Raw genomic sequence first — 27,826 nt, 5'->3', positions numbered from 1 at the left:
ATATAAAGTAAAACAAAACACAAACAGAAACTACCCTGTGGGGGAAAACACTACATGCTAGACTTGACTAGGTAGGCAGACTCACAGCATGACTGACCAGGCAAGAAACATGCACAACAGGAATCATCAGACAAGAAACATGCACAACAGGAATCATCAGACAAGAAACATGCACAACAGGAATCATCAGGCAAGAAACATGCACAACAGGAATCATCAGACAAGAAACATGCACAACAGGAATCATCAGACAGGCAGGGTAACAACAGCATGTAACGATGTGCAACAACGTTCTGGCCCAGGACAGCAAACACAAGGCGAGTAAATAGGACAGCAAATAAGGCAGGTAATGAGGGAGGACAGGTAGGGAAATTGAACCAATAATCAGATAACAAGATGGACGGGGTCAGGAGACAGGAGAGCACATGGAAGCATAAAAAAACAAGCCATGTGCTCACATCAAATATGAATCACACACAAGCACATGACCAGCGATAACCAATCGTTATGAGCTTACATAGAACAAGATGAACACGCAGCTAGGGACACTCATAAGCCATGTGTTCACACAGAACAAGATAACATGCACGCAACCAGTGAGAAACACTAGCTGCATGACACAGCACAAGACAGAAACACAACAGAAAAGCGCACGGCTGTGGAAACACGCACCGCGTGCAGAACAGAACACAACAAGACACAGACAAAGACTGGAGAGTGTCTGGGAGAACACGGGACTGTCAGGGTTCTGTCACAAAACCAAGAAACACACTAGACCGAGGTGACAGAACCCTGACCGTTCCGTATGATCAGAGCCATCGCAAAGGCTGTGCGAAGTGTGTGACCACCTCGCACTTTACGTGGCCTTGTGAAATTTAACGAAGGTCTCATGAAATGACCGACTATTCAAAATATATTAAATATGCACACATTCACTCAAATCATATGCTTAAAATGTAGAAAACGCTCTGTTAATGTTTCGTCTCGTCACATTTAAACGAATTACATGAAACAGAATCGCGTAAATTATATAGGCTATAGGCTATATTCATTTCAAAATGAAAGTGGCAACATTTGACAAAAAAGTCGAGTAGATCACTGGATTGATGTTGGTCGTTTAACATTTCTATCATAAAACAGTTGACATTTAATATGTTTAGCCAACCTATAGTTACCTTGAAGTCTTGCACCATTAAAACTGAAGCATTGCGCTGGAATTCGCACTGTTAGACCGCCGAAGTGGACCAGTTTAAACATTTTACATATTAATTTTTTTGTCATCCTAACCACATGCAGAGCGGTACAGTGACAAGCAGCATCAAGAAAATATAATATTGGTGGAGTGTCTCTCCCTAAATGTCTATTGATATTGAACACGCTGGTTAAAATGTGTTCGTGGATCAAATAAAGATCAAATAAAAAGCGTCCCGGCATACGCCTACCAAACCCATGAACTCAGGGTGGGGCCTCTCGTCCACTAACTCGCACTGGGCCTCGCACCATGCTCGCGACGGCCCTGATTATTATCGTAATGTTATGTGCTTTGTCTCGTGATGCAAACTCTGCTGTGTGCGTTCATGTGTTTTGAAGAAGGCGTAGCTTTGGAGACATTCTGAAAGGAGAGAGGGATCTCATGTTTTCAAAGCTAATTTGCTATTGCTAGCTTCTCCGAAAATCGCCTACCCTACCTTTAAGCACACTTCTATTTCACAATGGGATTTTCTGCCGACAAAGATCTGGCTTCAGACGTTTCTATAGTGCACATATTATTTGGACTACTACTATGAATCTTTATGCTTTAGTCCGTTTTGTAGCTTGACAACCCCTGGTCTCTATTCACTTTCATTGAATGGAAGAGGAGTGCAGCTCAGCTCACACATTGAGCTAAACATCTCCTTTTGTGTTGTACGGAAGAAAGATAGTCATGGGCTTTAAATGACGTTAAATAAATGATTGAATGTTCACTTTTTTTAGGGGAACTATATCTTTAATGCCTTTCGGATGACCCTGTTTGCTTTGAATTAAACTGGAACCGGCAGTGGGAAAAAGTATGTGCAGCAATAGTGGTTGACCACGACTATTAAAACTAACTTGAATTTGTAAGTGTTGTTTTTGAGCGAGGCTCAAGGTTTTGTGTCAGTTTATTTCGACTGAGCACTGCGTGTTCTTGTCTCTTTCTTTCTGTGTCCTGCCAACCATTCCATGTGTCTGTATCTAATAAACCCCCCAACCTCCTTTATCTCTCTCTCTCTTTCCCTCCCTCCCTCCTTCTCTCTTTCTCACTCACTTACTCACCCACTCTGCCCTTACAAGGAAAGGCAGGCAGGGTTGATGTCATAGTTTGAAGAATGTTTAAAGAATCCAAGGGGGGGAGAGACAGAGAGAGGTGTTTGGATTGTAATACGCATGACCTGTGCGAAAGACAAGCGAGAGAGAACTTGTTTAGACGGAGGGATGGTGTCATTCCTTTAGGAGACATGTAGGGGGAGGGTTCAACAGCTGTGATTCGGAAAGAAACAGGAGTAGAGACTGCAGAAAAAGTTATCATTGAAATCACTTACGGAGAGAGAAACAAGAAGGAGGCAGGCAAAGAGGTAAGTCAAAGCTGTTTTCAAGACTGATTGTTTGACCGTTTTATTTAATAACTGCCCAATGGTTTATGTGCAAGGTGAGGTAACCAATTAACTTTTTTTAACCTTTATTAAACCTCTTCATTTAACAACAGGCAACGTAAAACAAAAAGAATAAATCCAAGCTGCGTACATCGAAAGAGAAATTGAAATCCAATTTTCAAATCATTTTTATAGTATCATTTAATAACAAAACCTAACAAACATGTTTGTTTGAAACGTTTTGCTTGTAAAATGTGAATTTTCTATATTTTTGCTATTAGGCATGTTATTTTATGACCTGTATAGTTGATAAGATACATGTAATATTTCTGCTACAATTAATTTGTCACGGTATTTAAAATAGCTTAATATAAACTATAAAACGGTTAAAAACTTGAACACGGTGCAGACCTCTAACAGCAGTGCAGTCATCATTGGCCGCAGATGTTGTCCCACCTCCAGCGGCCAGGAGAATGCGGAAGCGTGAACCGGAAGTGCGACTAGAGTCGGTACATTTGGAAAAAGTTCACGCTGGCAGATCAGATTCGCTGATGATCGTCCCCACGAGATCTTGTCAGTACTAACAGAATGGTGCCTGGCGCCAACACAGCACCGTAAAGTGATATACATTAAGAAAGGATACTCATAAAGGGCTGTAGGGATAGAAATTAGACGCGTTGTCTGTTTGTACTGGCATAACTGCACCTTTCCGGAGGAAAACGAACAGTAAGTGCCTTTGTTTCACCTTTTCTATAATGTGTAATTGTAATGACAGAAGTTTGTCACACAGTAAACCGTTATGCATTCCATGTGCGTTCACGGTGGTTTTTAGTGATGTATAAATTTATTGAAATAGCATTAAGTCAATGTGTGTTGTTTGAATGGTTTTAAGTATTTTGACTATGAAAATCTTTGATAATCGCTTTGGAATCGCTTGAAAAATGGTTAATGATATAACCTAAATAAAGTGAGGGGTGGGGCTCGTGTGTACAATGTTAACTAAATCTTAATAATGCTTTCAATTAAAGATTGCGGGCTGGAGTCTTAACTTGTATTATATTCATTGGGAGCTCTTGTTACTGTCTGGGTTTTCAGTCAGATATCCATATAAGGTTAAAGCAACTTGTTTTAACTCGTACTGCTCTTGCTTCTGATAAGCTACCATCAGGAACAGTGAACGTTACTCAAACTTTTCCGTGTCTGAAGAACGAGACCGCAATATTAGTCAATTCAGTATAATTTAAGGCGATAATGAATGAACTCAGGATTTATCTGGGTGGAGTCCATAGAGATGACAATAAGGTTCCCTAGCCTTTAGGCGACGCCAAAATGATTTAGGATTTTCCACCTCAAAATAAGATGTGCTGAAAAAAAAAGATGATGTGCTAAATGCGGACTGGAATGACATAATCAGCGCGAATTATAACAGCACGAGACCGCCACAAATGCTCTGATCAAGCTATTTATCTCCCGTTATAACATAAATAAATAAACACTTTTTGTATACTGGTTGAAACTCTATTCACATCCTGATAGCAATCAATAATAGAAAATGTACATGTATCTATTGCGGATGTCTTCGGACCAAAAATGTTTGTCCAATCATTGCATTCGGTCCGGATGATACAATGTCTTACCTGCCTGTCAACATGCATTTCCAAACCTCCTCACACCCTGCTCGCCCAGACGTCACACGTCATCAGCGTGTTCCAGCGAATCAGCGAGTTGTAGACATACAGTCAGCTTACAAGCTCATAGACACATGAGCTCGTAGACACACAAGCTTATGCTGTTCACGCCATGACATAACCATAATTACGAGATGGCAACCAGTGACGCTCTACCTGGAGCTGTTCAGTGGCTACATTGAACAGTATCAACACTATCAATGGCGAAATGAATCAGCAGTCAGGTGGTACAGTTGCATTCTTTATTATTGTAATGTTATGTGCTTTGAGACATGAGGTAATTTAACACAGTCTCTCATGACGCTTTGCAGACTCTGCTCTGTGCGTTCATGTGTTTTGGGGGAGGCGTGGCTTTGGAGACGCTCTGAAAGGAGGGTGCCATCTCATTCTTTCAAAGCTAGCTTGCTATTGCTAGCCTCTCTGAAATTGCCTACCCTACCTTTAATAGATTGGCAAGGCAACCACCCAAACAGACAGTCTTTTGAAAAGGACACAAAGCCTTTTCGCGCTTTCAATTTTAGTTTGTTTGACAGCATTGCTGAAAAACAAGACCTTTTATGTTATTATGAGAAGTTCAAATATTTTTCGGGCCGCCACAGTCTAGTTAATGAATGGGAAGCACTGAAATATATTCGTGGCCGCCACAGAGAAATCAGTGTATGGGAAACACTGCTCACATGAAATCCCTTATCGTGTGGATTCTGAATGAAATGACTGGTGAAATCGCCCTTTAAAATTGGCCAAACAACTGTAAAGGTATGGTCACATTAGCAATATTTCAGCAAAATTTTGCATGCAAACAATTTCCATTGTCATTAGTGTAGTGACGTACAGGGGTGGTGTAATGATTAAGATGACTCCAGAGGCCTGAAGGGCCCCCACCTGGGAACGTTAGTTCAACAGGGGCCCGGGGCAATAAACAGTCCAGGAGGCCCCAGAAACCAGTACATGAAGCACTGCTGCTCATGCAGAAGTCACTTTCAAACCAAGCGGTTTTCTGTTGGTCAGCATGGTGAATTTGCATGAACAACTTGGTGCAGTAAGCGATTTCTGAGAAACGCTGTTGATGTTTGAAATCGCCAAAACAAACACGCACCCACGTACCCAAAAGGATCACATCCCTATATTGATAGCTCCGCCCCCAAATTCACAAACATGCTATGCAACACAGGCATTTTGAGTGTATACACCCCTTACTGCTGATTGGCTACGAGTGTTCACTTACTGCACCTTTAAACATTAGTGAAATCTGCTTTGGGAACTTTATCATCCACTCGCAAAACTCCCAAAATGAGTTCTATTGAAATGACTGGATTTTGCTGAGCAGTGGTAAATGCACTTGCACCGAAGTATTACTACATTTATTCATTGACCTACTCATTGGTGTCTTTATCACCATTTTACTTTACTAGTAGTAGCTTTTTTAACATATAGTAAATATTTTCATATTAAGAATGTTTTTATGCACTATAGAAAGCAAGCATGTAATTGACAGACTTTATGACGTAATGACCCGCATTATACGCACCCCCCGTGACGTAATTATGCGATCCGTCTGAGCTGTATTGAGCCCAGCGTAACCCAGACAGATTGTGGGCGTGCCATATGCTTTTCACCACAGTCACCCAGAACAATAGCTGGTTCTGGAGTTGTTTTTACCAAATTCAGACAAAGTACAAGTGTCTTTGTACATAAGCTGGATTTGGGAAAGGAAATGATTCTCATATTAGTCATCGTAGACGAGCATTGTGATAGGAGTCGTTTATGATGTGATGTCATAGGTGACGTTATCTTTTGAAACATACTGGTGCTGTGGTGTCATACTGTGTGGTTAGTTGACAGTTCACTGTTTGTCAAGAGCTGTTTTGCTTCCCAAAACTACAAGTTATCAAGATCAGCTATTCAAGCACACAACAGTCTTAATATAGTTGTGAAGTGAACTCTTATCTACATAATGTGTTAGTTGCAGCTACTCTGTCACTTGTTGGACCTGAGATCAAATCTGTAGAGGAAGCCAGAAAACTGCATTGCTGAAAAATACTGCGTGTTTGCAGCCAGAGAGCTACTATGACACATTGCTTTGGTCTATTGTTGATGAGATTGACTCCTTATAAAGAGCTATTTGCCTATCATAAGTCAGAGTAGAACATCACTCACTGTAATTTCAACATGTCCTGTTATTTCTTTCTTAATGTCTCCAGTGTGGCAAACAAAATTTTTAAGAATTTGCATATCTGATGCAATGATCCTCAAAAAGTTCCCATTGTTTCCCTCTGAGGGTAACGTTTACAGGCCGCACTATCCATCAAGGCTGTGCAAGGAGGTCTCATGGAGCCAGATCAGCTGCTTCTCCTTTCCGCAAAAAAAGAGCCAGACTCCGAATCACGTAGTCATTCTGATCTAGTGATGAAATGCAGACACATACGTAAGGCCACTGGAATCTTTATATTGCAGCTGTTTCTCTTTCCACGGCGCGCAAACACTGTGAGAAGGTCCTAGTTCGATGAGATCTAATCCTTTGCTGGATCTCCATAGCGGGTAATGAAAGTCGCAGAGTGTTTTCCCTGGATGGTTTATACTGATTTGGACTGCATTGCATTACTGTTAGACTGTTTTTTTTTGCATGATGGATCTCCTCTCACTAATGTATTGTCTACCTTCTCGCATTATCAGTGTCTAGCAGTGCATCCAAACCATTACAGTATCCATAAAGACCAAACACACCAGCCAAACTGGCAGCTGGTGACCTCAGCAAGCAGGAAACGTCCTAGTTTGAACTAGGGCTGAGTTTAATAAATAGGCTATTCACACATTCGCAGTGGTTTTGCTAGTGAGATAAAATTAGGCAACGTTTGTCTTTAAGGCACATAAGAACGATAGTTCACACCAAGAATGAAAACTATTACGATAACTATAAGAATCAGCATCCACGCCAATGCACAATAAAGTCATGTTAATTATAAGCACGTGCTGTTAGTGCTTATGTCATCTACGCGTTAAATGGTCAAGCCAAGTTGTGTGGATTCTGATTGGCTGTCGATGTTTTTATCATATGATGATTTGTGGGATGCAAATCAGGCTCAAAATTGCCCTTAAAATCTTCAAGTGTGTGGCCAGCCTAACAGGCATTGTTTGTCAAAGAAGGATGGATGGTTGAATGGTCTCTTGCTCTTTTTGGTTTGCTTGAACGGGAACTCAGAATTAAGGATGTGATCATCTTTTCCATTTTGTGGCAGAGGACGCTCTCAAAAGTAAGTCATTGCTGTTTGTTTTGAGCATCAGTGTCACATGTGCTCTGCTGTGGATCAGTTACTGGAACAGCTCAGTGGAACGTTTCGTGCAAGTTTATTGTAAGTACCCGCAAGTTTATATTGATCTGGAGATGGAGGCCATGAGGAGAATAAATCATCTTTTAAACCTCTGTGTTTTTATGGCTTGTTTTCTGTCCTTTGTGAATATTTCATCCGTGCATGCACCTCTGCATTATTAAACTCTACATCTGAACCAGAGGAGAAAGGTGAAGGATTTGCACTTTACATATCACTGCCTCTCATGGCATACTCAGAACTGGGGACTAAAAATACCTCTCTTTTTTGGCCTTAAATTGTGCTTCCACTTATGGTTATGCTGAATCCGTTAAGAGCTTCTCAGGTTTTGAGATGGTTTGCTGGACCACATCAAATCATCTTTAACTCTTAGCATCTTAAATAAGGGAAGGTAGGGTAGAAGGGATCATTACCTCTTTGCAGACGTTTAGGGAATATTGTGTGAACTGGAGCTCTTCTGTTCATGCCAGAACATGGAATCTGCTGGAGTTTGTGGTTGTGGTTATGCGTGGGAGTCAACTGCTAAACGATTCACAATTACTCCTCTTGATGAAAATCATGACCGATGTAGATTTGTATGGCTGTCATTGGACCGAACTGCTTTTCAGTATTTATATCTGTGTGTGATGAGAGAAATTGAGTTGGACATGGCTCAAACAAGGTGAAGAGGAACTTGCTTATTAAGGGGTGTTTGTTTGTTTGGTGGCACAGCATGAAGTGGGAAGAGTTATTTAGGGATGCTAAGAAATGTGTCGTCATGGTTCATGTAGAATTCAATTGATGTGCGGTCACAATTGTGTATAATTTTACAATGGCTTTGAGTGTTGGCTCATCATCATGTAAGAAGAATTTACAGTCAGAATTAGGGCTGTTTGATTAATTGAAATAAATCCGAAATCGGGATATGGCTTAGTGTGATTATTAAATCGCAAAAGCTGGGATGGGATTTAATTAAATATATGCGCTGTGTGTTTCAGAGTGAAGCACGTCACTGTGTTCTTACATGTGTGCAGCTCATTATCTGCCATGCAAACAAGCACAGAAAACCTACAATTTGAAAAAAATGTATTGCATTTAAAATTTCAGGGGAAAAAAATTAAAAAAAATTCCCGTAAATTGTGCACTCCTTGTCAGAACTATTGGTAAGTTGTGTCAGATCTTTTATAAAAATGTAGGGTGGATCTATCGATAATTTTTTGATTGGATGAAGGCAGATCAACAGAATGCAGATTAGATTTTAGGGCTTCCAAAATTGTCGTTAACATTAATAATTAATAGAATGTTTATAAATTTGTTGTTATGGTTTTCATTCATTCATTCAAGGCAGAATGGAAAATTCATGAGATTAATCATTTTAATTAATTATACATTTTTATAAACTTAGAAATAACATCTTTAAGATATCATATTTAATATTTTCTATTTATACATTATGCAGACTCATTTTGTACTATATTAAGATCATCATATTTTGGGATCCTTGGTATTAAAAAATTCAACTTCTACCAAGTTCTACTAATTTTTACATACCTTTTTCAAAGTGGATGAGTTCATTTGAATATTTACTTTAATTCCTCTTATACTTGTGCTGAAGAGCACATTTCAGGTGAGAAGGTGCCAGTTCATTTTGAGATGCTGAACCGAAACGATGTGACTGAGAAAGGACTGCCATGCACTGCATGTTTCTTTCCTAGCTGATTTAGTATAACATGATTTGACTGGACAAAATATGGTAATTAGGATAGAATAACAAAAACGTGGCTCCAATTAGTGAAGCTAGAAATGAAAGACGTTCTTTTGTCATGAAATCCATGTATACATCATCTGCAAACAGTGGGATGAATTAGAGCGCCATTTGGCTAGGACAGACCATGCTGCATTTGATGCCTTTAAAGTGTTTGCCATCATCTGTAATTCATACTTTCAAAAAGTAGTTATGGTTCACTGGCTGTATTACGAGAACTATAGAGGAAAAAAAGTTATGACTTAGTCATTGGGTCAAATGAGACTTGGCTCAGCTGCAGCAGCAGGAGGAGGGGGAATGAGGTAATGCCGTCATTTTTAATGGCAAACATGCTTGAGGTAAATATTTGCACATAGCTCATGCCATGAGAGCACTTCTGCGGTATATCACATCCACATGTCTCAAGCACTTTTAACTGTTTCTAGATGAAGCTCGGTTGACCGTACCCTGAGGCCTCGTAAAGGGGAAGTCATGGTATGACTTCAGCCTTGATAACCTCGGTTTGGAGAGCTTGCTTGTGTGCAAGCAAAATCAAAACAGAAATGATATCCTCCAACAATAGAAGGTTGTATCTTTGTACTGTGTTTCTGACCATCTGTGTTCTGCTGTGTCCTGTTAGTACATAATTTTAAGGGGTCCTATCATGACGAATTGAATTTTGCTTGATCTTATGACATAAAAGGACTTTGTGTACTATGAAAACATATCAGAACTTTCAGAACTCAAAACATTCTATTCCCAAAAGAGCATCTTTTGAAACTAAGCTGCAAAAATGGCTCATTCTCAACTTTGTGACGTCACACTGATGAATGCATGAACACGTGATGATTCAAGGTTCATGTCAGTGATACCTATTGTGTCATCAGAAACTTGACACTCCCATTCACCGTGAGATAACATAGAGAATGCAGGATAGATTAGTGTTGTTACAATAATAAACTTTCAGTAGTCAGTACAAAACCAGTAATATTTCATAGTTCTCTGTGCCAGTTCTTGTACCTGAACTCTGCGAACTCTTGTGAAAACAAGCTATAATCAAAAGCGCTACACAAACAACTATTGGTTTAAAGTCACAATGATCTGAAGTAGTGTCAGATCTTTGCTTTCATATTGCAACGTACATTTGAGTGAAATGGATTATGGAAAAAGAAATAAATGTAGGCACTTGGTTCACTTGATTTGAAAGGAGGCAAATCGACTGAATGCTAAATATTTTTACAAAATAAGATTTTAGGGCTGCCTAAGTTAACATTAACTTTAGATGATAATTGATAGTATGAATTAAAAGTATTACCGGTACTGCAGAAAAGCTAGTATCATTATTTTTATTTGTTTATTAATTTTTTTTGTCAACTTGTTACCTAAATACCAGTACTTTTGACAGTACTATGATAGATACTATTATTCCTAAACACCAGTTGAACTAATGAAATAAAATGTGTGAATGTTTGCCAAACTTTGTGCTATTACTCTATATCCTTCTGAAGGATCTACAGTAAATGGTAGTAATGGTTTAGGAGGTTTATTTTAACAAGGTTCCTGTTAATTGTGGTCAGAGCATAAACATCATTGGGGTTTTCGCACCGTAGGAACCTTTTTATATAGTTCCTGTAACTAATGGCGGAAGTGCTCACTTTTTGGCGTGTTTGCACAGCAGGAACTGGTAACGATTTTAGTTCTAGGAACGCCTTTTGGGGGAACTAAATTAGCTCTTACTTCAGAGTAGGGTCTAACCCAGCACAATGGGAACTTCCAGTGATGTAAGTCTACGTTAATTGGCCGAAAGCATGAAAAACACTGGCACCCAGCATTTTTAAAAAGCTGTGCAAACACAGTTTATAGCCTGTATATTTACTCGACGTAGAAGTCCAGGCACTTCTCAACCTTTACGCTAAGGATGAAATCCAACGCGACTTTGAAGGGAGCAATCGAAAACTGATTATGTATTTCTGCTCAGCTAGTGACATTGGGCATCAACCACACGGTATAATACCGTTTACTGTCTTTTTTTAACAGTTCTATCTAATAACGTATAAGATAGGATTGTAAAACATCGTAAACTAATGAAAACGGAGAATGGGAGCAATGTGTGCTAAGGCTCTGGCTAAGTCATTCTCATTGGCATCTAAATTAAAGGCACACGATGCAGTTTCTGTTTTTCTCAAACAGTGACCCCTAGAGTCACTGTGGAGTACTTGTATTTAAGGTTACTGTCGTAAATACCACTCACGCAGAGCCGTCTCTGCACTCTGCAAAAATGGGTGCTAGTGTCTTCCATAGAGGCTGCTTCATATGTTGTTGGTGTATGTGCCGTCTGTGCCGTAAAGCAAGTCGTGATTCTCGCGAGATTTGTTCGGGGCGCCACCACCTCTCAAACCTGCATTGCTGGTTTTGCCAGCGGTGTCCCCTCCCACCCCCTGCTTTGCTATCGGGATGATTCGCCCTACTACGAGTTTGTTTACCATCAAAATCATTTCAAAGCTGTTATATTAAGGTACAAATCTTGCATAGTGTGCCTTTAAACTCCTGCAGAACAACCAGAGTGGCAGGACATAAGAGACGGCTTACGTCACTTCAAAGTTCCAACTGGTGATGCGAATGCAATCAGGAAAAGAGTTCTAGGGGAACATTTAGTTAGCTAGTTCCTATAACTACCCAGTTTGAAAGCACCTATACTTTGCAAAGAGGCTGTTATTGAAGGATGGGGCCGTAAAAAATGTATTGCTCATTTCACATTTGAAGGCGACTGTTAAATTGTTTAAAGCTTAGATAAAGGGTGAAAACACTAGAAAATGACATCATTAAAAATGGACATTAAATGACAAGAGAACTTAAAATGTTGTGTGATCCCTTTAAGAATGAACTGTTGAAAGCGGATTTCTGACAGTGAGACTTTTCTCTAGATATGAAACCGAGTTAAACAAAGAGTGGATATGAAACGAGTCAAAATAGACATGGAAGTACCTGAGATGTACATAACAGGAAGTGAAATGCTTGGCAACTAATTCATGAAATCCCTTATCCAATATTTTGGTGAGTGATTTCCTTGTTATACCTCACCCAAGTCATACAAAACAGTTAAGGTAAACATAACTTTTGTTTCATGTTAGTTTAGAGGTTAAAAAACTTCTCTTAAAACCAGTTATGTTTTTTTGTTATGACAAATCAGGGAACAACATTGTTAACAAAGCTACATTTACTTCCCTGTAATTACTGAAATGCTCACCACATCTTGTTTTTAAACAATTGTATAATGCTAAAAATATTAAAGGGACATTTCCTGCTCATGTTCTGGGTGTTTCAAAACTGTAGACATGTAGGAGAATTCTTTAAAATTTAACCCAGATGGTTGACTAACCTACATACAGGTGGGCGTCTCTCTTGAGAGCCGATTCTGCATGATTAAAGCAGTTTCAGGCACCAAAGCTACAAACCACTTACTAAACGTTAAGATTTTCCATATGCTGTTCTACCAAACTATGCAGCCAAGTGGTCTTGAATTAGTTTGTTTGCATTGGAAAATTCTGTGCAGAAATGGTAATCTGAACTGTAACACTTCTTTGACCACATACGTACTGTTGTATTTTTCAGATCAAGATGTCTGACTCTAGTAGCGGCAAGCCCATTGTGGTAACTTCCTCGGTCTCCCTCAAAGTTACCGCTCCTTCTTTCTACAACCAACCCAAAAAGTTTGCATCTGTCGCTCCTCCACGCCCCAAAATACAGATGGCCCCATCACAGCCCTCTCCATTTGTAAGCACTGGTGTGATTGGACGAGTTGGAGAGATGCCCCCGCCCCCTTCAGCTGTTTGTGAGGGTAAGACAATTTCCTTGAAAGATGAAATGTGTCATTTCTAATACAAGACCAATCTGTGATAAAGAACAAGAAAAGTCTTTTAAAAATCTAGTTTAGAACACATGTGGCAAATTCTTAGAAATGCACTCTTTGTATAAAGATTGTTTTATATGGTTTTGGAAAACGTTTTATTTTAATAACCCTGAAAAAACGTCATGTAGTGTAGCCATCAAGTAAAAAGTAATAATATATTTTTCCTCCTTACACCTTTAATACATGTATGTACACCGCTTATTCATTATTTTCAAAAAAATATATTCATTCATAATTATTTCAAGTTTTCAGGGAGTTGAACCACATGTGATTTTACTGTCTAAACTAACATAGCCTTGTCATAAAAATGTCAAATTATTTGATATTTTAGAGAATGATTGACTTGAGGGTCTACATGGGGTCACTGATATCACTTCAGTGTTTCAGTGATATCAATTCAGTTCACTTAATGTTTTTTTAACATGCTTCATTATGTTAGTTGCACCACATGACATTGATTTCAAATGTTAATAAGCAGTGAAGTAGTTGTTAAAAAGATTTTTTTATTACAAATGAAATGTACTATTTTTTATTTATTTATTCTTTTAACTTTATTCTTCATTATGATATCACTAGTGGGTCATTAATCCTTTATTATAGATCGATCATGAGGTGCTTTTTAGAAAAGCTCACTCTGCTTGTAGCAACTGAAGTTATTCTCTCCACGTCAGAATTACAACATATGCGATTGGCAACAGACTGCATTTTCAGACATGAATTCACTTTTGAGCAAAGTGTTGAAAGCGTTTTGCTGATAAACTGCTGAAAATGACTTTAAGGATTAAACTGAATTACATTTCTGTCTTTACTGATGCTAAATATTCAATATCTGCATTGTCCTTCAAATGCCAGTCCTGATGATCTAAAGAGTTGTTTTTCACATGTAAGAGAAGCAATGTATGCTAATGTAGGTGCAGTATTTAGATAAGCTATGCTATCATGCGTTGTGTTAAGATGGAAGAACAATGCAGAAAGAGATTGTTTTGTCATTGTGAATTGGTGCGAGTGTAATGAAGTTCACTGCCTTCGTTCATTAGACTTCCCGCCCCCTCCTCCTCCTCCTCCTCCGCTGGATGATGCCGAGCTCCCAGCCCCTCCTCCAGAATGCCAAATCACACCCCCTGCATCTGATGCCCTTCCTCCTGCATTCCCAGCCCCGCCCCCAGTTGCAGAAGACCTACACCTCCCTGCACCTCCCGAGGAGTTTATCTCTGTACCTTCTGCCTCCTTCCCCCCACCCCCACCACCACCACCACCTCCTCCACTCCCTCAGACCGGTGCAGGTGTCAACTCTCAGGTAGGTTACCAAACATTTGATTTCATTTCAATTTGATTTTAATCTTAACAAGTCTTTACGTGCCCTTGTGTCATTCCCAGCCTTTCTTTTTTCTGGTCCTTTAAAGGGATAGTTCACCCAAAAATGAAAATTCTGTCATCATTTACTCACCCTCAAGTTGTTACAAACCTGTAAGAATTTCTTTTTTCTGCTGAACGAACACAAAAGAAGATATTTTGAAAAATGTCTGTAACCAAACAGTTGATGGACCCCATTGACTTCCATAGTAGGAAAAAAAAAATACTATGGAAGTCAATGGGGTCCATCATAGGGCTGTCAACGAATATTCTAAATTCGAATATATATTCGAATAGTTTTAAAAAACAGGAATTCGAACGTGAAAATTAATATTCGAATGTGAATTTCGAATATGGAAAAACACGCCCGCGGAAGCAGAGGCGCGGCTGTCTGCTTTGCGAGTGGGCGCGCGCGCTGCCTGAGGGACAGGTCACACGAGTCGCACTGTCTAGCACAGCGTCACTGCTGAAAGTTGACAGTGCTCTAAAAAGACAATGGAATAAATTGCAGTCAGTTTTTCCTTTTTTTAATACAAGCACCAAGAATGTAAGTAGCCTTTTTCTTTTTTAATAGCACTTTATTTTTTATGAACCTCAGGGTAAAATTTCTTTGTCACATTTCTCGGAATTGTGTGCCTCATTTTATTTAACGTTAAACAGAAAAGTTCCATGTTTACCACAGCACAGCTCGCTCTGAGCGTTCAATGTCGGTTCTATACTGTAAAACTTCAATTAATGTTAATAAATTTGTTTCAATCACTGAATAAAGCCTGCTATATTTGGGACAAGAGTCACAACCTTAAATTGCTTGCACAAAACTCTTGATTAGCACTCAACATGTGCTTATTGTTGTTAATTTAAACCGTTATGCGCAGAGAGAGCGTGAGCGCGAGGGCGAGGGCGAGAGAGAGTGAGCCTGCGAGTGAGCGAGAGTGAGGTCTGCGGTCTTGGCCATTAAATTATTTACTTGGTTTTGTGTTGGTAATACATTGTCAAATATGTTTAAACTTAAATTTACTACCTATACAAGTAGTTATGTCTCTTTGTATTAATTTGTCCTGTTATTGACGTAATGCGCGTCATTGACAAAATGCGCAACCAGATGTTCGAATAATTCGAATATTCTTGTGTTTTTTAGAGGGAATATTCGAACGTCATTTTTGAGCAATTTTGACAGCCCTAGTCCATCAACTGTTTGGTTACAGACATTTTTCAAAATATCTTCTTTTGTGTTCAGCAGAAAAAAGAAATTCTTACAGGTTTGAAACAACTTGAGGGTGAGTAAATGATGACAGAATTTTCATTTTTGGGTGAACTATCCCTTTAAGATTAAAAAAGCTTTCACACTATACTGACCACAATTGTATGCCTTTTTAAATCTAGACAACTCAATTCTGACTAACGATGCACCTATCTATATATATATATATATATCGTTTTTTTCTTATGGTTTTTTTTTTTTAGCTAATTAATGAGACATAGGGCCCTATTTTAATGATCTAAGCGCATGGTCTAAAGCGCTCAGTTCTCAGGGTGTGTCCGAATCCACTTTTGCTAGTTTAACGACGAGAAAAATGGTCGGCGCACCCGGGGCATGGTCTAAAAGGGTTGTCCCTATTCTCTTAATGAGTAATGGGTGTGTTTTGGGATTTACGTGCGTTAAACCAATCAGAGTCTCATCTCTCATTCCCTTTAAATGCCAGTTGTGCTCGCGCCATGGCAGATTTGCTATTTACTTGACGGAATTTGATAGTGGAAAGACCAAATGCGTCTCCAGTGTACGCACGTTGTGGACCCGCCTATAGGTGCACATTACTAACGCGCTCTTTAAATAACAATACAAAATTTGGCCAACTGAAACCTGGTCTAAAATCAATGGCGCCAAATTTTTTATTGTTATATTGTTGAGGCAGACTATTTCTGTTGCCTCAAAATAGCAACGCGCCAACAATGCGCCAGAACACACCTGGTTTTCAGACCAGCACGCCCATGGGCGCACAAATGGGCGCAAATGCATTTGCTATTTAAACAACATGGTGCAGGACATGAAAATGATAACTGCGTCGGACTGAAACTAGCAAAAAACACTTGCATCGCGTTTGGCGCTGCATTGCGCCGGGTGTAAGATAGGGCCCATAGACATTCTTGTAAACTGAGGTAAATGCAACGATATGTGACATTTTTACAAGTTGTATTGATGTCATCTTTCTATGGTTGAAACACTACACAAAACAAAACACACTGAAACACTTTTGAGTTTAATGAAGAACTCTGTCTCGTCTTATGTCCAAACATACTGAGCCGTCTACATCAATTGCAAATTACTGAAATTTTGGTGCATCATTAATTCTCACTCTTTATGGCCTGATATGGCATTTTACATTCTTCAGTAATTCTAGTGACTCTTTTTGTAAATGGAGGAGATGGGAAAGTTGAATTGAGCAGTTTGCTGCAGTAAACTCCGCTGTCTTGAGACACAGTTATACGTGCTGTCTGCTGACTTATCCATAAATAGAGTCAGGGCTTATATGGATGTGTTGTGGTGAGTGCGATGTAATTGGGCTACATCATCACTCTCACAAGGCCTCATTAAATCAAACAAGACCCGCTGTTGCTACTGAGAGCAATAGAAATAAGTTTTTCATGAAACATTTCCTTACTATAGAAGACTTTAGGGATGGACAAAACTCGCTGATCTTTTGCCTAAACAACTAGTTAACTAACTTGTCTTAAGATAGCTATGTGGTCACCTGACCTGACTCCGATCAGATGCTAATGTGCCCTGTTTAGTAAATCTGGCCCTTGGTGTTAAGTATCTAAATGTAAAAAAAAGGGGGGAAATTAGCATGCACAATTAAATCTATTATCCTAATAAAAATGTGATTCATGCTGCAAGAAGCACATAAAACAGTACAAGTTGCGTTGCTATAACCGAAGACATCACTCTAACTAATTGGTTGCTACCTAAACTAGTTGAATGTTTTCTAAATGTAATGAAGTGTGGTCATTTCCACTGTCAGGGAATGGAGTTGATTGTCATTAGCTATTCACCTATTTTTATGTGATTTTTGGGGTTATCGTATAAAAAAATGCTGGATGGAAATGCCAAGATGCACACAAATTCTAAAAATGGACAAAAATGTATGCACTCAATTGAGGCACATAATTGTTTTCTATTAGATAAGAAGACATGCGCATAAACTATGACGGAATTACATTTACCGAATGATGATGTGATTGGATAACTGGACAACCAGGGGATTGATAACATGACAGCATTTGTTGGTTTGTGTCTGTCATTTGATGTATGAAAAAGAGCCGCAGTGGCTTCTTTATTTTTTATTGTATTATTATTTTTATTTTTTTATTACAGATCATTTGTGCCAATTTCCCAGGAAGTAACAATTTTGTTCTCTTGAACACATGGAAACGGTGCTTTATTCGCAAATTTTTAATGCGGTGTTCCAATTTTGTTAAATTCACAACTTTGGATGGAAATATAGCTACAGAAAGTACATGTTTGTTCTTTGAAGATTGTGTAGTGATTGAGCAGTGCTGTGGTTTTCTGAGAGCAAGACTGTCATTTGTTTGCGTCTTTCTCAGCTCTTCCAAATTTCTTTGTGGATTCATTTAATTGTCAGTGCGGATTCACACACACATTCTGCCCTTTTATTATCTCATATAATTTGGTCAAATGACTAACTAGGCATGAATTATAATCTAGGAACACTTCTCAAGGCACCATTTTCTTTATCCTTTTTTTTTTTTTAAATCTGTTCTTCACACGTTTAATGTTGTTTGGATTGTTTTTCAGCTCTGACCCTGTCATTTTGTTTCACATATTCCTTTTTTATTGCTTTGTACTCTATTCCACCCTTTTATTGCCTAACATTTATATACTCTTGCACTCTTTCCAACGCAACATCAGATTTCATGGCTGATTCACCCTTTCTTGTTGTTCTCCTCTCCTAATCCACATCCTTTCCAACCTCTCCCACACCCCACACACATCTCAATTTCTCTCTCTCATATTGTCTCTGGTTTTGTTCTCCATAGAGGCTGATTGAGAAACAGACGAGTTTTGACAGGCAGCTGGGCTCTTTGACCAATATGTTATCAGAGATGGAGACTAGTGGACCTTTCAACCCAAAGGTAATCGCACAACCTTTAACCTCTGACATTCTAATCTTGACCTTCAGGATTTTTTTCAACCTTAATGGAATAGTGGCAAGATTCACTATCTAATGCCATTCCAAGACTTACTCTTTTTAGAAGAACACAAAAGGAGATGTTTTGTCGAATGTTCGTGCTGCTCTATTAGTTTTTGGTAGAGGTCAACAGATATGAAATTGATTGCAGATGCCGATATTTTAGGGATTTTTAGAGTGGCCAATGACTGATATAAAGCTGATATATATTATAGCACACGAAAAAAATATTCTGCAATAAAATGCATATTTATTTTACATAGTATTTATTACTAAATTAGGAATAAATCATTTGTAAATGAATCAACATGAAAACAAATAATTTGAACTTGATGCAAACCTTAATGATTATGCAATCCTATTGTATTATTTTTCACAAATAAAGCAATTTTTAAATAAGGAAGTAAAAATATAAAGTAGGAACAATTATTTTTCGCAATCTTAATCTTGCAACATTCTGATGCCACAATTTAGAGATTTTGTAAGCCTTTAAAGTTCCCTTTTCCCCATCTGATGTGTGACATATTTCTGTGTGTGTTTGTTTGTTTGCTCAGTTGCCTAGCCAGTTTTCATCAGCACCAGCGCCAAAGCCAGTAGCACCACCACCAAAAGCCCCTAAGCCCACCCTCTCCTTTCTGCCCCCTCCTGAGCTGCAGGATCGTCCTCCCCCTGCCCCTTGGGCCGAGGAGCTACGTGCTCGAACACGGCCGGCCAATCAGAGCACAGCCTCTGCCCCCGCCCCTGTACAGTCATTGGCTAAAGGCCCAGCTGTTGCTCCAAAAACCAACTTCCCTCCCAGTCATCTGAATTCAAATTTTGGTTCCAAAACGGTTAGTCCTGCACCTTCTGGAGGCGCAAGAGGGTTTAACCATGCCGTTAAAACCCCCGCCCAAAGCTCTTTCCCACCACCTCCTCCTGCGGCTCCTCCTGCCCCTGTTGCTCCACCAGTGAATATTCCTGCCCCCACACCTGCTTTCAATCGCTCTGAAACATCTCCCATTGGCAGTCAGCAAAGCTTTGCTCCGCCTTCTCCTGCTGCACCTAAGAAATCACCCGTCGCATCGTTCAGCAGACCAGCAGGAAACACCGTTACACCAAAGGTGGGTGTGCCTTAGATTGTAACGTGATGCAGTCATTTAAATAAATGTGACGTAAGATAAGGTAACAAGGCAAAAATAAATCTTAAAATAAATTGTGCAAATACATTTATATTTTCTGAAGTAAGACTAGTTTTACAGTTTTGGTAATCTTAAGTTTAAGGCTTTAGTTTGGTAAATTAAGGGTTAGGGTTAGGCATGTGTTCACAGCACATGATGTTTTACATCAGAAACAGATTTTAAATGGCGGACATTTTGTCAGTGTACAAAAGTTCTAAAGTTTGGGGGCAGCAAGATTTATTCAGAAAAGACGCATTAAATCGACATTAACAATGTTCCAAAAAATTCTATTTCAAATAAATGCTGTTCATGTTATGATTTCCACTAAAAAACATTGATAATAATAAGAAATGTTTCTTGAGCATTAATATTAGAATGATTTCTAAAGGATCATGTGACACTGCAGACTGGAGACTTTGCCATCACAGGAATAAATTACATTTTAATATATTATGATATATTTTTTTACATTATAATATATTAAAATAGAAAAATTGTTGTAATATTTTACAATATTACTGCTTTTACTGTATTTTTTTCTGTATATTCTGCTTGATGAACATGAGGAAATATTACCGCCCCCTGACTTTTGAATGGTAATGTAAGTCGAAGGATAAATAAAAATAAAGTTCACATGAGGCTTTTGGGACAGCTTAGGTTTTAGTTTTTGCATATGCATATATTCTGCATAAATGAAATGCTGCATCTGAGTCATGAATTTTGCTGATGTCATGAGACTCATGACACATAGCACTCAGCTTTTTTTTCTGTGAGCTTTGTTGAGCAAACGATGTAATGCAACACCGTCTGTGCAGAGTAAAGGCAACTATAGATGTTGAATAGATATAAGAAAAGACCAGTCGCATTTCAATATGCAAATAGATGCGTGAAAAAGGTCAATTGCGGTTCATATGCAAATATTACAGTGATTCATTGTCATTGGTTACATTTTGAATAGTAAACATTCATCAGTGTAAATCAATAGAAGTTTTTCAGAAGTTTACATTACTTAAAATTAGGGATATGAAAATTTAGTCCGATACCGATAACCGATAATTTCTTGTAGTTGAAAGCCGATAAATCTAAATCCAATTTTTTATATCCAACATGGCAAACAGTGCTTCTCAGCTGAAATAAATAATCCATTATTTATCTGCTTTATTAAATCAGCCACATTTTCTTATCGGGCCGATAACAAAAACATTAAAAACGAACATATATCGGTCGGTACCGATATGGTGGCCGATATGTCGTGCATCCCTACGTAAAATGTATATAGTTGCCTAACACAATGACATGCATAAAACTAAAATTTCTGTAATTTCTGAAAAATGGCAAACATATGCTGTTGTTTTTTAGGGGTCTGGTTCTGGTGGAGCTCCTCTCACTATGAGAGAAGTAGAAGAGCTGGAGAAAATGACTAAGGACTTTATCAAAGACATGGACAAACATCCTCCTGTGATCACCTCTCCAGCTACAGGTACGCCTAACCTTGTGTACACACCCACACCCTTAAGATTTGATTGATCGTTTTCATTTGCTCTCATTTCAGTGATTTCCTGGTTTTGATGTTAATTTAAGACACCCATATGGCTCTCGTTTAACACACGGCAGACAAGCTGTGATAAACACTGACTGTGTAATGGTTCAAGGCTTCTCTTGCTCTTTTTCTGTCTTCCTCTCTCTTTATCTGTCTGTGTAGGTGTTTAGCTTGATGTAGCTTCTCTATCTCAGTTTATTACTTCATTATCAGTCTAAACACCAGAGCGCTTCACCTCTCCCATGTCTGGATCTCTCTGGATGAGTGTTGTAATGATCTCACTCTGTCTTTGTCAGCACTGAAGTTTTTCTTTTTCTTTTTTTCTGAGTAGCTTAGATGTGCGTGCAGGTGAAAAAACTAAAAATACCTTTTGATCGTTTTTTGATTAGATCAACCTACTTTCACATGCAACTGAAATAAACAGTTTGATTTGTGTATTCATGTTCTGTTTTATGGTTTATTTTTAAGTCTGGTTATATTCTTGCTCATAGATTGATTTTGTTCTTTATTGCTGGTCTTGTTGTGATAACCCTTTGCTAAGATGACAGCTCAGCTGTGTTATTATCACAAAAATAAAATACATTTTTAAATTTATTAAAATAGAAAATAATTATTTTAAATTTTACAAATATTTCACAATATTACTGTTTTACTGTATTTCTTATTAAATAAATGCAGCGCTGGTGAGCATAAGAGACTACTTCTTTCAAATACATAATTTTTTTGTAATGTTTCCAAAATTTTTAACAGGTATTGTATGCATAACTATTAAATAGTTTGAGAGCGTAGGGAGATTGACTCGATTACGTCATTCGCAGTGCTCAATGGGAGTGAACTGGCAGTAGAGAGGTTGGGTGAGATTTGCTTGTTGCGATTCTCTGATTGGTGGAGGTTTTTTGTAGAATCATGGGTAATGTAGTCTTTCACCAAGAATTCCACAGTTAAAGAGGATTGTTTTCAAAATGTTGAAATAATACTGGCTGATAGCTTCAACAAAAGCATATAGCATCAATTAACCCTGTAGCTCATAGGTCTGTCTTTAAAGGTTTATAAGTTATCATTAAAAATCAGTTCCTCTCTAAATGGGATTTTTACTTCTATAACCCAACTGTTGCACTCTATATGGAGAATGGCAACAGTTGCTAAGGTAGGATTGGTCAGGAATGCTTTTAAGGTGGGGCGGTGCTGTTGAACTGAGGCCCGGTTTACACGTGGTATTAAGATGCGTTTTGGTTGGTCGATAGGATCACAAGTGGACGACACTAAATACAGGTGTAAACGGGGTCTAAAACGTTTTGAGCTTGTCCACTTTCGACCACTTCCAGAGGTAGTCGAAAACGCATTTGACAGGATTGCTCTTGTAGGGTAGACGCTCATATGGTCGAATGCGTTCAGTAGCACCTCACTGCAGTACACAAGATCCGGGGGGCGGAGTTGGATCCAGATATAAGGGGTGGAGATTGGTAGGTTTAGGGATTAAGGGGTGGAGATGGGTAGGTTTAGGTATATGCAAGGTGGGAGGAGTTTGATCTGGATCCGACTCCTCCCCGTGGATTTCATGTTCTGCAGTGAAGACCATCTCAATGCGTTCGAACAGCCGCAAAAGACCACCTACTCTTCACCTACTGGTCTAATGCGTTAACATTATGAGAGTTGCATGCTAGCCAGACGGGATTAAAACTTTGGCAGCTGAAGACCAAAGTTTTGTTTTAGTATGAAAAGTGTATCAAGCAAATTGTTCTATCACCATTCCTGATTTCCAACACTCGCTCACAGCTTTCGGCGTGGTCTTGCTCTCCGTATGTTTTTTCCGTCGTCTTCGAGCGCGTTAACTTATGTAAATTGAGTGAGCTTATTTTGTCCATTAGATCGAAAGATCTGAGGTAAAAACCATACAGTTAACCGCCCATAGACCCTCCCCTCGAAGAAATCAGGACAGAAGTGGTTGAAAGTGGACAAAAGAGACGGATTAAAATACCAGATGTAAACGGGAATGTGTCTCCCTCGTCTACTTTTGACAAAACGCGTCGTAATTCCAGGTGTAAACATGACCTGAGACCTCTAGAGTACAATAGTAGCACAACCTCTCTAGTCACCCAATTATAATCCTGGAGACTAATCTCTGTGTTTGCTGCTCCATAATGAACTTTTCTTTATCTCATAAATCTCTCATTATCCACAATCTCGATTTTTCTTTGCTAAAATGAACCCATTTTTCCTTTCAGAAGTGTGTGGTAAATGTGGAGAAGCTCTGTCTAGATCTCAGCCAGCAGTGAGAGCGATGGAGAAACTCTTCCACTCTCATTGTTTCTGCTGCATGAGCTGCCAGCGCCCCCTGCAGGGCATGCAGTTCTACGACCACGAAGGGACGCCTCAGTGCGAGGACTGCTACATGGTGAGACAAGCCTGTTTAGACCATAGACTGTAAAAAATAGGTTTAGACGCAAGAAATTTCACATACACAGTTTTTTAATTGACACATTGCTCTTTTTGGTATCAGAAAACTTTAACGATAGTCAATGTTTTCCATATCACAGACCTTTATTAACGTGGGGAATTTTTCAGAGACTTAGTAGTCACCCACTCTGTTTGTTTTTCCTTAAAGCGTTGGATTTTCTTACCGTTTGTCTTTGGGTGTGATTGTGTGTTTCCAGAAATCTCTGACTGTGTGTTCCCTCTGTGGGGAGCGGATCACAGACCGTGTCCTGAAGGCGGTGGGTCAGTGTTTCCATGCCCACTGTTTCCGCTGCACTACCTGCAGCTGCACCCTGGAGGGCGCTCCGTTCATCACCGATGACAACAACAACCCCTACTGTGTCAAAGATTACCATCGGTGAGCCATCTCGCTAATCACAGACCAATCAAAACACTCCATTATACGCTGGTATACTTTAGAGCATTTTAACTAATTATCCCATTCAATCAGGTATTAGTATTAATGAACAAAACAGTGCTATTTTAAATGGGGTTTTCTTCAACTAAGGGACACTTTTAGCATAATAAAATCTAACTTCCTTACAACAAAGTTTCAAAGTTAATTTGCTTTATTTGGGGTTAAATTTGGAATAGTAATTGCATTCACTTATTTTGTCTTGCTAAGGCATTTCTTAGTTAGCTTTTTATGTGTCCTAAATACAACCAATTAAATAGTATTTTCATACTTTTTGTAATTGAATTACAGCTTGATTAGAAAATGAGGCACAAAAATGTTGTTCACAAGCAATATTACCTTAGTTATTTTTTTCTTCACACATCATGTCTTGTTTTATTTAACATGCTTTTCACGTCCTTATAAAGTACACTACTTTTGAGAGAACTTTACCGGGGGCAAAATTGTTTATTGTGGTGGACTCCACAACTTGGGCATTGTTGTAAATATATTGAAATGGTTTATGATTATGTTATCACAGGTTTTTATTGTCAGTTTTTTATGATGGATTTTCATATTTTAAGATTGAAAGTCTGACTAGGACAAGAGAATAAACAAAACAAAATCTATAGAGTATATATATAAAAATATAGACAGTGTATATATTGTTAAAAAAAAAAAGTTTCATAATATTTTAATAGTATCATATTTTAATAGAAATTGAAATATTGAAGTTGATTAAACACCCATATAAAATGTTATAAAATAATATTAAAAATATGTTGGTAACACAATAGGTTTATTAGCTAACATTAGATATATTCTTAAGTTAACATGAACTAACAATAAACAATACTTCTACAGCATTTATTAATCTTAGTTAAAGGGACAGTTCACCCAAGAATGAAAAATTACATTATTAAAATCAAAAGCTGTTAATGCACAGTGAACTAACATGAACAAACAACAAAGTACTGTATTTTTATTAACTAAAATTAACAAAGATGAATAAATACTGTAACAAATGTATTGCTCATTTTTAGTTAACAACTGAGACATTATTGTAAAATGTTACCGAAATGTTTTATCTTAACCTCTCTCCTTCTTTTTCTGTTTCTCAGCCGTTTCTCTCCACTCTGCGTGAGCTGCAATGAGCCGATTATTCCCGACCCTGGAAGTGAAGAGACCATCAGGGTCGTTGCGTTAGAGAAGAACTTTCACCTGAAGTGCTACCGATGTGAGGTACGAACACTCTTTCTTTAGTTATCTTTACCTATTTGCTCTAGCCTCAAATTAGAAGTCATGTCTTAAAGTAAGATGTTGCTCGTTGATTGCAGGATTGTGCTCGTCCCCTTTCCATCGAGGCAGACGCTGATGGCTGCTACCCATTGGATGGCAGAATTCTGTGCATGAAATGCCACACCCAACGTGCCAAGCAGGCCAAACAGTGATTGGTGGAAACTCACACATACCTAAACCAGATTCAAGACACATAATTGGCTTAGTGTTATAAATCTCTCTTCCGTTTCACGTTCTCATTTTCCTCATGTTTGCTCAATGTCAGTTTAGCCTTTTCTTGACGAAGCTCTACTGCTTTTTCTGAATGGCCTTATTCAGAGCCCAGCCCGTAGCTTGCCCTGTTTGGCCTGGCGTCTTTCTGCCAGGGCCTGATGTGTGCGAGCACAATGTTAGTGCCTCCATTTTGAATGTTATATACGACACAATTTTTACCCCTAGATCGTTTGATATGTAAAGTGTCAGAGTAGTGATTTTAGGACCGTTTTTGTGGCTTGAATTTTTACTGTAGTGGCTGACTCTGTGCAGAGGTAATGTACTGCACTGCCGTTTGAACTGCACAGTGCTACTCCCAGCATGCCTTTAAAAAAAACATCCATAAATTGTACCACAGCTGACTACTGAGGCAAGACGTATAAGTTTGTATATCCACCGTCATCCATGCACTTTCAATAAGGCTTTTCCGAAACATACGTTGGTAGTGGATGAGAAGGGCTCTTTGTGAAATTGTAGTCACATCAAATGTAAAATAAGCAAAAACAAAGGCAGGGAAAGATGCGATTTGTCATGCATGCTTCACTTATCTAACTGTTTACCTGTAAATGAACAAATATTTTAAAAAAAGCACATCCTAAAGCATGTCGAACAAAACATGTGATGATACAGTTGAGTAAGTTTGCATTGATTATCATGCCAGTATCAGTTCAATTGTTTTCAATTCCATATATTGCCAGAGGTATTTAGCAATTAAACAATTGTACGATTAAGTATTTCCAAAGAACAGCACATCAATCACTGAGCCTCTTGTAATATTTACATAGACTACTGTAATAAATCTATGACATTGTAGTTAAAGCTTTTTTTAAAAAACGTCTGTATTATGGATAAGATAGTATTATCTACACAAAAGCTCTGGTTATATACAGCAAGATTCAACATCACAAAACTAGCGATCATTTTTGTTAAAAGTAACAGTTACTGTAGACAAACTAACATGATTGAACTCTTGAATGTTTCTCAGAAATATTTAGTTTTTAACAGTCACCATTCCCTGTGATTAATGCACAGAATCCCAACATTGACATTTTAGTTCATTTGTTTTGTTGTTGTGTTTATGATAACTATTGTCTAACTAAGACCACTCATTTTGGCTTTAAGGTAGCGCTGATATCATTTTGAAAATTGTATCCGTTTTACATAGCTCATTTTATTTATCTATGCACCTCTGTGTTTCTCTTCTTGGCCTTGTCCCTTGACTATTATGTCCAAGAAATTCTAGTATTTGATGCAATCGAATAAAACAATGGCTCCAATTAAAAAAAAAAAAAAAAAAAAAAAAAAAAACATGACCAAATCGAACATGTTATGCATGATATGTTGTTATAGTTATTACAGTGTTTTTATACATCATGTTTCACAGCCTAATTTTCTTGCTGGTATCACAATACTGCTGAATTCAGTAAGGCATTATGGACCATTTGAACACTTGTGGTTTAGCCTTCATGTATTTACCATTTAACATTACTTTTTTTGTGTAAACTCCATCTAATTTCCTCTCTTAATATGTGAATGTGTGTATGTTTACGGTTGAAAGTATGCCAATGTGTTATTTTTGCTATCATTGTTTTTCTTCCATATTTGTACTGTATTCTGAACTAATAAAACTATAAAATTGACAAACTGAGTACTTTTTTGTTTTACCTTTCATTGGATTTAATAGAAAATGTTTCTTGTTTCATTTTCTTATAGTGATGATGTGTACTTTCGAAGATTAGTATGCGTTTACGTATTCGCCATGTGACGGCTTCCAAACATGTTCGTTCCCACGCAATGTGTGACGTGCTCTTTTGTGGTTTTGCTCCTCTCACACCCCCTAAATTCTTATCAGCCCGCACCAGCTTCACATACGCCACTGATAGTCAGGA

The 27,826-nt window shown here is 38.4% G+C and overlaps 1 protein-coding gene across 2 annotated transcripts; it reads left to right on the top strand.

Annotated features, from left to right (window-relative positions):
• Nucleotides 1–2,333: 2,333 nt before the first annotated feature.
• Nucleotides 2,334–27,245, top strand: zyx (zyxin). 2 transcript variants are annotated; one of them, XM_079893812.1, is made up of 10 exons: nucleotides 2,334–2,594; nucleotides 12,962–13,187; nucleotides 14,297–14,556; nucleotides 18,669–18,764; nucleotides 19,375–19,920; nucleotides 21,337–21,457; nucleotides 23,743–23,912; nucleotides 24,172–24,350; nucleotides 25,508–25,628; nucleotides 25,724–27,245. In XM_079893812.1, the coding sequence occupies exons 2-10, from the start codon at nucleotides 12,968–12,970 to the stop codon at nucleotides 25,835–25,837; spliced, it is 1,827 nt and encodes a 608-aa protein (XP_079749938.1). In that variant the 5' UTR covers nucleotides 2,334–2,594; nucleotides 12,962–12,967; the 3' UTR covers nucleotides 25,838–27,245. The 2 variants fall into 2 exon arrangements, with proteins under 2 accessions (XP_079749938.1, XP_079749937.1); XM_079893811.1 differs by lacking the exon at nucleotides 2,334–2,594 and adding an exon at nucleotides 3,106–3,338.
• Nucleotides 27,246–27,826: the final 581 nt, after the last annotated feature.

This window comes from Squalius cephalus (assembly GCF_949319135.1).
Source record: "Squalius cephalus genome assembly, chromosome: 15".
NCBI classification, from domain to species: domain Eukaryota; kingdom Metazoa; phylum Chordata; class Actinopteri; order Cypriniformes; family Leuciscidae; genus Squalius; species Squalius cephalus.
This window is presented reverse-complemented; position numbering and strand designations above follow the sequence as displayed.

Coding starts and splice junctions, on each gene's coding strand:
- zyx (XM_079893812.1), top strand. CDS start 12,968: ATGTCTGACTCTAGTAGCGGCAAGCCCATTGTGGTAACTTCCTCGGTC. Junction 14,557..18,668: donor GTGCAGGTGTCAACTCTCAG/GTAGGTTACCAA, acceptor TGTTCTCCATAG/AGGCTGATTGAGAAACAGAC. Junction 18,765..19,374: donor GTGGACCTTTCAACCCAAAG/GTAATCGCACAA, acceptor TTGTTTGCTCAG/TTGCCTAGCCAGTTTTCATC.